The following is a 13,652-nucleotide window of genomic DNA, read 5'->3' as shown; positions in this document are numbered from 1 at the left end:
AAATGCGTCCCTTGTGAGTTTAACCTCATACACAGGGAAGCTGTTGATAACAGCTACTCATCTACTAGCATGAGGTGAGTAAAAATAAGTTCTCATTATCTCCCGTGTTGCCACTCATGTAACCTTGTAAGAATGCTCCACGGGCTGGTAAATTTTAGTACTTATCTACAAGCCTATTTTTCAACCAGGGAATCTAAAGTGCAATTATTCTGCTAATACTTAAATCAATATCTCATGCTTATAATTCTGTCTCCAAAATTTTCAGATGGAAATAGGCGTCACACCAAGGACGGGAAGAAAAGATGTAATTTAGCAGAAAAGGATGGGAAAAGAACAACACTATCCTTTTAACCAATGCTTTTGGACTGACATATTTGAAGGAAAATCTACCAAAATGATGGCTTCATTGACAAGGAAAGATAGCTTGATTGCATCCCCTCTCTTTACAGCTACTATTGTTTCGGCCCACGATGTTTTGTTTACTAAGGAAGCAAATATTTTACCCCCTCTGACATAATTAATTTTTGTCAGCTTCCCTGTTTATAAGGGAAACTGAGAAACTGTTAATTGAAATACAGAATGAGTCACTGTTTTCAGTAATTTTTGGCAGCATTCTAATTTGTGTCAATCCCAGCCTAATTATTAGATTTTTTGGAAGCAGAAAGCATATTTGATTTTACTCGTACTGATTTTTTTTTCCTTTTTTTTAAAGAAAAAAATATGCACTGCCTGACAAAGGTTATGTAACTTATACCAACATGAGGTGAAATCTCAGTTTGTTTGAAATACCAGGCGGTTTACTGCGCCACGCTTGGCTCTTCACAGTAGCTCAGTATTTAGAAAGCTCACAGAATGTGGTCTTCCTCCTTTCCTCATTCCTACCCCCAGCCCTCACCAAAAAATGTGATTCTTTTGAAGACCTTTTAGCTTGTATTAAGCCACAGTACGTGGCCTGTCACTAATGACATCACTGAAGTAAACTTCCCAGAAGCCATCAGGGAGAATTCATTTGGAAATCCAATGAATGTCACTTGCAAAGGGCAGACTCCTAGAAGAGGTGACCAGTCATGCATTCCTGAGTTATTTGTTGTAAAAGCATTAATCACTGTGAACTCATTTGCTCCTAATGCAAACACACTACATTATTCCACAGGAATTCTGTTCCAAGTGATCATTAATGTAGAGAACAGAAGCTGCTGACTGTGAGCAGGGTTAATAAAATCTGTCAGATCAATGGCCAGTATAATGGGACTGTTAATGGTTCCTAATAGAAGTTGGATCTTCCTGGCTATGGCAGAGTGAAGGCAAGTGGAGAGGCAGGCGGCTTTGCTGGGTAGACAGCCCCATCTCTGGCCTCCTGAGGTGGTCTCTGGGTGAAAAGAGCGTCAACGTCAGTCACGGAGCTTTGCCAGGGCCCTGAGGCAGCCATGGCTGAGAGCATAGGCACCAGCTGTGGGCTGGGGAGGGAGCCACGGGTGGCCACGGGGACAGCTCTGCTACCACACTCCAGCTGCTTGCATGCCACAGCCTCCTACAGGCCACAGGTCAGGGTGCATCTGAGCACTTGGTGCTGTGGACATCCCAGAATTTTGCCTCACACCTCTTCACATTGGGCCACCAGTGAGATGAAGGACGGCAATCACAATGATAATAGTGATAGTCACAGCTAATGCTCACTGGACACTCTCATGGGTCAAGGACTGAGCCCTTTACGTGTACTTATCCCAGTCCTCAGAGCAGCACCTCCATGACTTGTGTGCTATTTGTTGTCCCATTTCATGACTCAGGAAACTGAAGTCCAGGGTCAGATTTGAAAGTGTGTGCCCTTAAGCACCATGCTCTTTTATTGCAGGGAGAGACGCCGAAACTGTAGCCAGTGTCATACCAAAGAAAGAGGAGGGCATGAAAGTAGGCCTAGAAATTTCTCCATTTGCATATCCAACCAGTCACTATGTTCAGGACCAACCTTGGACAAAGTGTATAAAAGCTATGGTTTGTCCAGAATGCTGTTCTTCTAGGCATTGCTACTAAAATGTGGGTACCTGGGGCCTTTAAGAGGCCTAATTGCTCCGTGCCACCCACCTGCAGCCTAGACAGGGCCCCAGGAGGCCCTCTCTGCCCCGTAATGCCCTAAACTTAAGACTTGTTCCTTCTCCTCCTACCCCTGCCCCCCAAAAGTTTGTCACGTTTCTTGTCATCTGAGGTCTTAATCGCCTGACTGTACCCAGCTAGCTCAGGTAGGATGGGAGGAAGCTACCGCCTCCCGGGGATGCCTCTGAGCACAAGACTGACATGACTGACCCCAAAGGCCACCCAGAACCAGCACCCAGGCTCCAGCAGCATAGCTGGGCACGGGAGCATGGCGACCCGGGCACTGGGACATTCCTGAGCCCAATGACTACTGTAGTTGCGGAGCTGACACAGCTGCCTTGGGTCTCAGGAATGAGATGGGATGGAGCTCACAGGTGGGGGCTATGGGTGCAAGAGGCTGCCAGGAGCCAAGGAAATTGGGGAGCAGGGATGAAAGAGAAGTGATAGCTGTAAATGTAGAAAATATAAAACATGGACCCTATTAGAAATTACCAATAAGTGCAGAGTATGGCAGAGGGGCTTAATAAACGTACTTAATAAATGAGAGAACATTGTACACAGACTCAAGTCACCTTTCCCAGGTCAGTTCCCATAACCAAGAGAGGTGTAGACCTCAGTACCCCTGCACCTGAAAACACCACTATTCTGAAAGGCATATATCCTTGATTATGTCACTTAAAATAATCTGGTGTTAAGGGTTTGAAAGATGTGAGAAGACAGATGGTTCTGAAGGAAGGGTGAACCAGGGAAGGAAAGGGGGGTCCTGGAGGGTTTCAAGAGGAGGCTCACACATACCCCACAGCACCTACCACCCGCTCACAGGACAGTTACGCGGTGCCAAGTGCAATGGGGAATGCAGAGACAGGCTATGATGTGTTGTCTGGCTCCCCTGAGCTTAGGAACACACATCGTAAGTGCTAGACTACATGGCACAGAAGATAAATGCAGTAGAATTGAGTGAGAGAAATTAGCAAGAGGAAAATTCAGAGACAGAATCATGGAAGATTGTGTTGGCTATGAAGACCATGGACAACATGAATAGAGGGAGAGAAGACACATGCCGCATAGAGAGTTGAGGCATGAACAAAAGCATGAGGGTGGGAGCAAGCACACTGAGCACAAAGGAGAATGAAGGAAACAGTCTTGTTCTAGTGGAGTAGTGTGTGTCTGAGTGAGGGTGTGTACAGTGTGCATGTGTGTGTATGTGTGTGTGTGTTAGGGGAGGGGAGCAGTGGGCAATAAGCAGGACCAGAGAGGATGGCAGCACATTGCAAGAGCCTTGGCAGCCAGACAAAGAAGTTTGGACCAGTATGTTCGGCAATAGGGAGCCACTGCAGCTCCTTGGGCAACTAAGGAGCATGATCTAAGCCAAGTTTTGGAAAGTTTCATCTGGAAGTTGTATAAGAAGGTGGATTGGAGGGGGAGAGAGAATTAGGGGCACTGTAGGCAGCCAGGGCACCCTGACGTTATGATTTGTCACTTTTTCTCCTACAGCATACATCCATATTGCCCATCTCATTGGCCGAAGTCATCCTCAGGCCACATCGCTATCCATCAAAGAAGACAGGACTCACCGTGTTGACTGTTGCCAGCTTTGCATACATGGGCAGGTAAGAATTGAGTAGAGAAAATCAACTTAGACCTGTCATTCAAGACTCTAAAGGATATTACAGAAGATGTGTTCTGTTCTGTTAGAGTGTCTTTATCTTGGGTTATTGGGGATTTAACCATCTTTAAATTTCCAGATAAGAATTCTTTTATTGTTTGATTTTGATACTCATGGAAACATCATACACACAAGAATACACAGGTATGCATGCTGGTCACGAGTTCCTCTCCATCTCATGAAGACTTAGTCATTGCAAAGCTACACATGTTATTTTCCCCAGGAAAATGTTGATCTTTGGTTCCATTTGCAATTAAAATGTTTGAATGGCTGAATGACCCGAAGCATCTAAATATATTTCATCCAAAAAGGCATTTGACAGATTGAGCATACTAGGTTTGGTCCATTCCTGTTGCCTGTATCATTATGGGCTTATTTGCATCAACATCTGGCACTAGAGCTCCTGGCGGGCATTTGGGCAATTGCCTAGGGGCCTGCAGAACAGCCGAGCTGGAGGCATGGGAGATAATTTAAGTAGCTGGCCTAGGTTTCATCATTCAACCACCTGGCAACACTAATTCTCAGAAATGCTGCCCAATGGTCTGTAATCAAGAGAAAGTGCTTAGCCTATCACCCAGTGACTGGAAAACCCCCTTTGCATTCTATAGCCTTCTCATCTACACCCCTGCTTTTGCGTTACTGAAAGGGGCATGCCAAACATCAATCCTGAAGATTGGAAGCTAATCATGATGTTTCTTCTCTAGTCTAGACTCACGTAAACTGTTCCTACCTGACATCTGGGTAAGCTCCCTTTGGGGGAGTTTAATTCAGCATAGTGCTCTGTCAGAGACGGAAGCCAGCAAGAGAACACATCCCACAGGGATGCCTAGCAGCCTTTGTCTAAGATTGAGTAACCTTTGTGTCCAGAACTCAGACGATGGTTCCTCCCTCACCTTTCCTTCCCTTTTGTAGAGTCTGCTCCTCCCACCCTTCTGCATCCCTCCTTTGCTGAGGGTCCAAAGTCTTTTTTGTTTCTCCTGTCTTGAAGAAAGCACTTGCTTGATAAATCTACCCCAAGCTTCAGTGATCTATCCTCTTCAGCCTAAGGTCTTTGCAGTTTAACAAAGGACCCTTTAGAGAATAAGGCTTAAGTCGGGGACCTATTGGTAGTTGATGTCTGGAGCACTGTGTTGAGAAGGATCCTGGCAAAAAAAGAGCTGTGTTATCATTTAGCAATATCTGCCAATAGCATGAGAATGGGGAGCGGCAGGATATATCCCATGTATTTACCATTTCTGGCTCAACCCAAAGAAACAAATCCCTAAAGATAGGATACCTGGGACCCGGGATGGGTAAGAGTATGTATCCATAAAGATATTTCTTTCTGGTGTATGTGTTGAGGACAGGCAGGGTGGTATTTGGGTGATTACGCACATGAATTTCCATACTCTGTTTTTTTGGTGGACTTTAATCTGATTTACCTTTTCTTGCCAAGAGTAACTTTTGGAGTTCATATATAAGATAGGGCTCTTGACATATTAACCTTTTCTGCCTGAGGACTTGGAAGTTGATCATCAATCCTCGTATCTGACCCTCACTCTTTTCCTCCTCTGAGACCTAGAGGGTAAAATAGCACCTAAGGCCACTGGCATTTTGGGGGGAAATTGTAGTTGCTGTAAAGACGAGAAGGAGTCGTCAAGAGGGCTTGGCTTGTCAGTGCCGGGGCATGTGTTCCAACAATGCAGGGATTGGGGGCTGGGGAAAAGGAGGTGTGACAAGATGCGGGTCAGGTGTGGTGCATCATATCTTCGTTCAATTATTCCTCAGTGCCAGGCACTGTGCAAAGATACAGTGATATACAAGTCATCATGCTGCCTTTAGGGACTGTCTGGGAGAGGGGAAAGTTACAAAACAAGAGAAGACAGGGTGATGTGACTATGAGCATAGGGTGCTCTGGGTTCCCGGGAGGGATGTTGAAGGCTGGCTTCTTAAGGGAAGTGATGTCTAAGCTGAGACCCAAAGAATGAGTAGGAATAACTCGAAAGAGACATGGAAAAGACCTTTGGGCAGAGGGAACAGCATCTGCGAAGAGCTGGAGGAGCTGAGAGTGTGACTGAATTGAAGGACAGGGAAAAGCTAGATCATGGATTCACATCAGTGAGTTTCGACTTTTAAACTGAGGGCTTTTCGGCGGAAAAGTTTTAAGCAGAGAAGTGAATGATGTGGCTTACATAAGAAAGGTGATTAGACAGCTGATTCTGGCTGAAGTGTGGAAATTAAAGAGGAATGAGACAGGGAGATGAAGTTGGTGGCATTTGTGGTAATTCAGGAGAACTGATGTTAACCAACTGATGACAGTATCAATCAGAATGCAGACAGAATCAGAGGGGCAGGTGGTGGAAGGCGACTTGGAGATCATCCAGCATTGGAGCCCTGAAGGCTCAGTGAGTTAAATGACATGCCCAAGGTCATATGGCTGGGAAAATCAAAGCTGGCACTAAAACCCAGGTTTCCTATTTGCAAATCTTATTTTCTTTCCATCTTATTCATATGGCCGGTATTAGTTCAACTCCCTGTATGTGCAAAATACTTTTTGCTAAATGCTGGAGGGGTGGGCATGCAAAAAAGCTTAACCCAGTCTCTACAATCTAAAAGCTTTCAAGATGTTGTTGTTCCAAGTTCTGTAATGGAGCAAGTGGAGGGAAGGGAAGGGGATCTGCCCCCAGCCAGAATGTGACTGTGCAGACCCCCATGGCGAGCTGAAGTGGTTTGGAATTTGAACCGCCTTATCATTAATGAATGACTAAATCAGCATGGGGTCCATCAGGCCTCATTTTTGCTAGAATGAAGCAAATACACCTGTATGAGGGCATTTTATGCTGTTTCACCGACCGGAACTCCCCTACCTCTGTTGGTGTCCTGGTTAGGGAGCCAAGACTCTTTGCTGCCTGCTGTCTCCACCCTTACACAATGATCTGGGGGCCATGGGCCTGCATGGCCACAGATGGCCATCAACTAGTTCCACAGACTGTGGATACGGCCACAGATGGCCATCAACAAGTTCTACAAACTGTGGCTATCCATGGAGACATTTGAGGGAAGTGGCTATGGGTTAGCTCTTAGATGTGCCAGTTTGGATGGTCAAATAGGGAAACGACAGAGCAGTAAAGAACATGGGCCCGGGCCAAAGAGTGCATGAGAAACAAACATGAGTCGGAAAAACAGCCATAACTGAGCTGGAGAAGCATTTCACAGCTGAAACCACATTACAATGACCTAAAAATAGCCATCAAGACCATGGGGACTGCCTCACATGTGGCACTGGCTTTTCATTATTTTTCAGATTGCAAAATTGGAGGGCTGGCCCCTAAGTGGGAAAATAAAGATTTGCGAAGTAGTAACAACTGCAAATCTTTCATTTCCTTTGGAAAGCATTAGTCACCTATAAATATGGTAGCTCGCTTACTCCTCGCCTCTCTCTCACCCCAAAACACCTCACCTAGCTCTCTCTGAGGCAGTGGTGAGGAGCAGGAAAATAGAAAGTTCCTTCTTCTGGCTTTTATTCATTCTTTTATTGAACAAATATTTCCCCTAACCCCAGGCTGGGCCTGCTGGGAAAAGCAAAGTTATATAAAGCCAAGCCCCAGCCTGTAGGGGGTTTGCACTTAATAAGTGGAGATGAGCCATGCATACAAATTATAAGAGCACAAGATGGAAAGTGATAAAATGTCACAAAGAACATAAGGAGCTACAGGAACGGAGAGGAGGAAGCGATTACGTCTAACTGGGCAGTGTGGGAAAGGCTTCATGAAAGGTGTGTGTTAGATGTGGGCCCTGAAGGACTGGCTGGATTGGGGAAGTAAAAAATGCAAGAAAGTGAACAACAGAGCACAGTCCCAAGGCCAAGGGAGCCCAGAACACATTAGAGCAACAGTCAGCAATTTGCTTACCTGGATCTATTAGGGAAGGAGACTAATGGGAAGTCACCTGGACTACCCTCTCACAGAGGCTTGCAGATGGAAGGCTGAGGAGGCTAGACAGAGTATAGACAGTGAGATTTGGTTGTTGCTATTGTTTGTTTCTATGACGTGGAGCCAGGAATTGAGAAGTATTAGTAACTTGGCTAGAGAATTGTGCTTTACGTAGCCTGTCTTTATAACTGTGCTTAAAATGGATTGGAATGGCAAGACATGGGAAGCAAAACATAATAAAACAATATACAAATAAAAATTAGCCAGGATATTCTTAAGTCATCTAGTTTAATCACAATGTCTTCTTCTTCTTCCATGGTTATTTCATAGTTCCAGCGTCATCCCACATCCGGGTGCTTGGAGCACCCCTCTACCTGGCTGCAGGGGGTCCAGTCCTCCAAGACCTCCATCTCTAAGGAATTCTAATGATCCAGTGAGCGCTCACACTTGCCCATGTTGTACACTGTCCTGAGCATTGCTCACCCACACAGATTGTAAAGCCACCATACCCAGCCTCCTGGGCCTAACACCTCCACCTGGCTTCTTAAAGGTTAGGATGCCACCCCCACTGCTGACAATGCCAACACTGCCAATGTTCTACCCTATGTGGGTAGAAGTAGAACGGTGTCACTGGCTACTGCAACAGCCCCAGCTGGCCTGGAGTGCACCACTACCCTGCTCTTGGTAGACTAGAAATCTGCTGACACCATAGGTGTCTCTGCTAATGTATAAGATATTGCATGCCAAGTGCAAGCATCGCACACACATGCAGCTATAATCCAGCCTTGGAGGAGATATTTGATAAAGTCACTTCTCAATAACAGTTCCTATGAGGCAAGAGAGAGGATCCCTTTCTTCTATACTGTGCTCAGGTGGGGTCCCACAGCAAAACTGCCTGGGTCTCCAGGTGTAACCATCCTTGAAATTCGTGCACCCATTTACACATATACACTGAGACACATGGATATCTTACTCCAGAATACATTAATAACTGCCAGTGGGCTGGACTAAGCTGAGTTCCAGGACCAGCCACCTTGCCAAACCCAGCATCAGCAATCCCCTCCTACTCCCACTTGTGCATTGGGATGAATTCCTTCCCAGAGCCTGTGTTACTTTTTCCTGAAATAGGATCTTTATCTGGGACCCTCTAGATGCACCATAGTTTTCTAAGCTTGAATCTTAGCGGGGATCAGAATCCCAACGCCATATTCCACAGAAGGACTCTTTAGTCCTCATGTAAATTTATATGCAAAAATAAATATAAAGATGCTACCCAACTCCACCTTTTGGGTCTAGGCCAGCCAGGGTGCAAAGTGAAGAGGGGTGGAGGTGGTGGACCAGGAGAGGATATGTGACCTATACTTCCCCTCCTTCCTATCCGACCTCAGCTCCTATTCAACCAATACGCCTGTTAGAGAAATTAGGAATAAGAGAGTGAAGAAGGATACAGCTGGACAATCAGGAATGACGGGCATGCCTGAGACACGTTGTTGAGGTAACAGAACAGGTCTTTTGGATTAATTGGCACCTAGAGGACGAATGAAAGGGAAAAAATCAAGGATAATTCTAAGAATTTTCAGCTGGTAGACTGGGAAGACAGTGATTCCAATAATAGATGTAGAGAAGTTAGGAAAGAAATAGTTTGGGATATAAGTAAAAAAGTCAGTTTAAATCCCCATCTGGGTCCCATTCCAAAAGATCCGGGTTTAATTGGTTTAGGATGTGCCCTGGGCATTGCATTTTTACAGACCCCCCTAGGCAGTTCTAATTTTCAGCCAAGGTGGAGAACCTCTGCTTACAGGAACTTTCGTTTGGAAGTCAGACTGGGCCTTCTCAAGAGAAGAGGGGCTGTGGAGATCCAGGGAGCGAACCCTCCGGGTGGGAGGAGACGCTGGAGAGAGAGAGAGGGGAGAGGGGAGAAGTGGAGCGTGAATGCTGGGGAAACGCCCTCATCTAAGGGACAGGAGGGGGAAGGGGACAGCAAAGTAGCGAAGAATGATCAGACGGCAGAAAACCAGGAATGTACAAGAACACCCTGGTCCTTGAAGGGAGGAGGAAGCTTCGAGCCAGGAGTGGGGGTTCCAGGGAGGTGTGGGCAACAGTTTTTAATCCATGAAGAGCTTGCCACCCCAACAATTCTCATTATTGCCAATATTTTCAACGTCCACGTAAACTATTTGTCTAACGCTCTAGTGTCACAGATTTTTTTCACTCCTTTTATTTGAGTTATTCTGATGGGTCAGAAAGGTCAGACACAAGGGTTAACACTAATAATTATATGCCTAGAGCCCAGAAAACCCCCAGTTATCTACTAATCTCTAACCCACAGACTTCCTACTGATAAGACGTAGAAAACACAAATTTCATGATAGTCATTTGACGCTGCAAGATTTAGGATGAGGAGACTATAAAAGATTACTTTTTGGTATCAATTTGTGCCTGCCCAGCCTGACTCACATAGATTCACACAGCAGACAGCTCCAGAAGGACATAGAATATTGATCTCTGAACTGAAGGTGAGAATCATCGGCTTCTTCCAGTACTAATAAAGTGAGCATCAGAGTAAGCAAAATTGGGAAAGCTGCTGGGTCCATTTCCCAGTGTTCAGAGGCTGTGGTGCTCTCGGTGGGTCAGGCAGCTGAGCACTGTCCACAGCAACTGCCGTGAGCAGCAGTTAAGGGGAACCATGGGGCTGGTAGAGCCACCCCAAACAGCCATTAATTTAAAAATAGGAACAACTTGCTGTGTACTGGCACTTGGAAAATGGATGTGCATGACAGGTACAGTCCCCGGTCCTATTGAGCTTCCAGGCTAGTTAGAAAGACAATCAAATAAGTAACAGGGGTGTTAGTTCCTGGTAGGGGAAGCGCAGGGCATAAGAACCTTACTGAATGGGGGTTGAAGGATGTTCAGAAAAATCTTTTCTAGAGAAATTGACTTTGAAGCTGAAACTCGAGCATGAGCAAAATTGACCCAGGCCCAGAGCAAGTATATCCTAGGAAGCAAAAAGGTCAGAGGTTCCAAGCAGAGACAAGAGCATGGATGAAGGCCCGGAAGCTACTGAGCTTGGTTCATTGAAGAAACAGAAAGGGGTCCAGTATGGACAGATGGCAGATCGGAGGGTGGATGGGTGGACGGGTGGGCAGGGCAAGGCCAGGCAGGCTGGTGAAGGAGCTTGGCTATTTTCCTAAAGCAACAGGGGTCCACTGCAAGCACAGGAACACCATGGACACATTTCTCTTTTAGAAAGGTCATCGGATTACTGGTGGCCTGTGGTATGCAAAGTGGATTGAAGGGAGCAAGAAAGCCCGGTGAGTAGACAATTACAGAAACCCAGATGAGGTGAAGGAGCCCGGCCTGAGATCATGAAATGAGGCAGTGGAGAAGCATTGAGATATGATTTCATGGGGGCCAGGGCGAGTGAAGAGCTGACATTGACTGAGATACAGGAGAGAAACAAATTCCGTTTCCAACATGCTGACTTCCTTCCTCCCCCCTTCCCTCCCTCTCCTCCTCCTCCTCCTTTTCTCTCTGTCTTTCCCGTTAACACATATTCAGGCAAGCCACAAAGAAGTGATACCAGCTGAGTGTGACTATCTCCTCACTCAGGCCTCTCTGCTGACCGCCCTTCATTAAATGACTACAATCTTGCCAAACACTCCATTTGTATTTTCATTGCTTTTCCCATTGTCCGTTCAACACACCTATAACTTCCTTTGCACTTTCTCTGTGAAAGTACAGACTTCATTAGCTTACCTCTGGAACTTTCCTTTACAAACCTTATGCTGAAGGAAACAAAAATGAAGTAAATAAACCGAAACTTTCCAGGCCTCTAGGAGCATGTCCTTATTTGTAGACTATCTTATATAAATGTGCATGGGAACTAGGAAGCCCTAATTTCGAGTATATAAGGTAAACAAATTGAACTAACTAATGCAACCCACCTGAAGTATATCCAGATCTCCTCTCTGACCCCAAACTCCTAGCCCTAGCTCCTTGGGGATATTTACCTTCTGTCCCTTACACCTTCTCTGTCCTGTCATGAGAAGCAGCCATGCAGGAAAGAAGTGCTGTGGGTGTCTTTCTAAAATGCATCCATGGGATGCACATCCACGTAATTCCAATATTAGTAATAATGATAATTCTTATTATTTGTTTCAATCTAGTAAAATTTGATTACATAAAAGGCGCATCTAGACAAGTTTGGGAGAGCAGAGTAATACTGGTGTGGTCAGGACTAGAGACCAAGTGCAAACTCCATACTTGCAAAGCTAAGAGTGGTGCCTCCATTTTTAAATATATAGTTCATCGGCATTAAGTACATTCACATTTTTGTGCAGCCATCACCACTATTCATCTCCAGAACTGTTTTCTTCTCAAACTGTAAGTCTGTCCCCCTTAAACGGTAACTTCCCATTCTCCCCTCCCCTAACCCCTGGCAACCACAAATCTACTTTGTGTCTTTATGAATTTGGTGACTCTAGGTACCCCATATAAGTGGAATCATATAATATTTGTCCTTTTGTGACTGGCTTCTTTCACTTAGCATAATATCCTCAAGGTTCATTCATGTTATAACATGTGTCAGAATTTCCTTCCTTTTTAAGACTGAATAATATTCTGTTGCATGTATATACCACATTTTATTTATCCCCTCATCTGTAAAGGGACACTCTAGTTGCTTCCATGTTTTAGCTCTTGTGAATAATGCTACTATAAACATGGTGTACAAATATCTCCTTGAGTCTTTATTTTCAATTCCTTTGGGTGTATATCCAGAAGTGAAATTGCTGGATCATATAGTAATTCTATGTTTAATTTTTCAAAGAACTGCCATATTATTTTCCATATCAGTTATACCATTTTACTTTCCCACCACCAGTGCACAAGTGTTTCAATTTCTCCACATCCTCTCCAACACTCAATATTTTCTGGGGTCTTTTGATAGTAGCCATCCTATTGGGTATGAAGTGGTATCTCACTGTAGTTTTGATTTGCATTTCCCGAATGATTAGTAACATTGAGTATCTTTTCATGTGTTTCTTGGCCATTTGTATATCTTCTTTGTGGAAATGTCTATTCAAGTCTTTTGTCTGTTTTTAATTGAGTTGTTTGGTTTTTTGTTGTTGACTTCTAGGAGTTCTTTATATATTCTGGATAATAATCCCTTATCAGATATATGATTTGCAAATATTTTTCTCATTCCGTAAGTTGCCTTTTCACTCTATTGATTGTATCCTTTGATGCACAGAGATGGCCCCTTAAATTTTATGCTGTAGGTGACTCCTTTGCCTCACCCTAGTCCTGGCCCTGATATTAGCCCTTGTCTCTTCCACAAAGTATTTGACAAACTTGAAATAAAATATTTGAAACAACTAAGATCACACTTGGGTTTCTGAGAGTTTAGTTAAGCACAGAATTTTATTCTTCCGTCTGAACTCTTTTGACTGCCTGCAGTATCCAAATTTGAACGTTGTTTCTAAAGCACAACTTAGCCTATCCTAGGTTGTTGCAAAGATGAGCAGTGAGAAGACTCCCACTGTGCCATCCCTCAGAAGAGAGAAGCTTTTAAATCCATTAAATGATTATGATGTGCCAGGCACTGTTCTATGTAATGTACACGTGTTAACTCCCTTCATCTTTACAATAGCCTTCTAAGGTGCATACTGTTTGCACATCCACTTTGTCCATGAGGGCAAGGGGACAGAAAAGTTGAATAAATCGTTGAAGGCAACATAGCTAATAGGCGGCAGAACTAGGATTTGAATCACAGAAGCCTGGTTCCACATTCTGCACTCTTAACCAGTTATAAACTGTAGCTGATACATCATCCTCCCCGTATTTAATTTGAAAAGTTATTTCAGACTTTGGCATCTTCCAGCGCAGTTGGTTTCCAGCAAACTGCATTTTTAGGCCTCACTTAGACATCGTGGCTCCTCTCTTAGCATTTCTTTTCCTTTTCTTGGCTTACAGAAATGACATAT

The 13,652-nt window shown here is 44.6% G+C and overlaps 1 protein-coding gene and 1 long non-coding RNA gene across 7 annotated transcripts in view; one reads left to right on the top strand and one right to left on the bottom strand.

Moving 5' to 3' along the window:
• The window catches only part of LOC139077252 (uncharacterized), a 69,271-nt gene that overhangs the window by 23,061 nt on the left and 32,558 nt on the right, over window positions 1-13,652 (bottom strand). The window lies entirely within an intron of this gene.
• Window positions 1-13,652, top strand: part of ADTRP (androgen dependent TFPI regulating protein) — a 64,760-nt gene that overhangs the window by 41,234 nt on the left and 9,874 nt on the right. For all 4 annotated transcript variants that reach the window (XM_008523182.2, XM_070584066.1, XM_070584065.1 and 1 more), the window contains one exon: window positions 3,586-3,701. In XM_008523182.2, the coding sequence (XP_008521404.2) occupies window positions 3,586-3,701 (116 nt within the window). The remainder of the gene's footprint in view (window positions 1-3,585; window positions 3,702-13,652) is intronic.

This window comes from Equus przewalskii, chromosome 19 (assembly GCF_037783145.1).
Source record: "Equus przewalskii isolate Varuska chromosome 19, EquPr2, whole genome shotgun sequence".
In the NCBI taxonomy this organism is placed as follows: Eukaryota; Metazoa; Chordata; class Mammalia; order Perissodactyla; family Equidae; genus Equus; species Equus przewalskii.
This window is presented reverse-complemented; position numbering and strand designations above follow the sequence as displayed.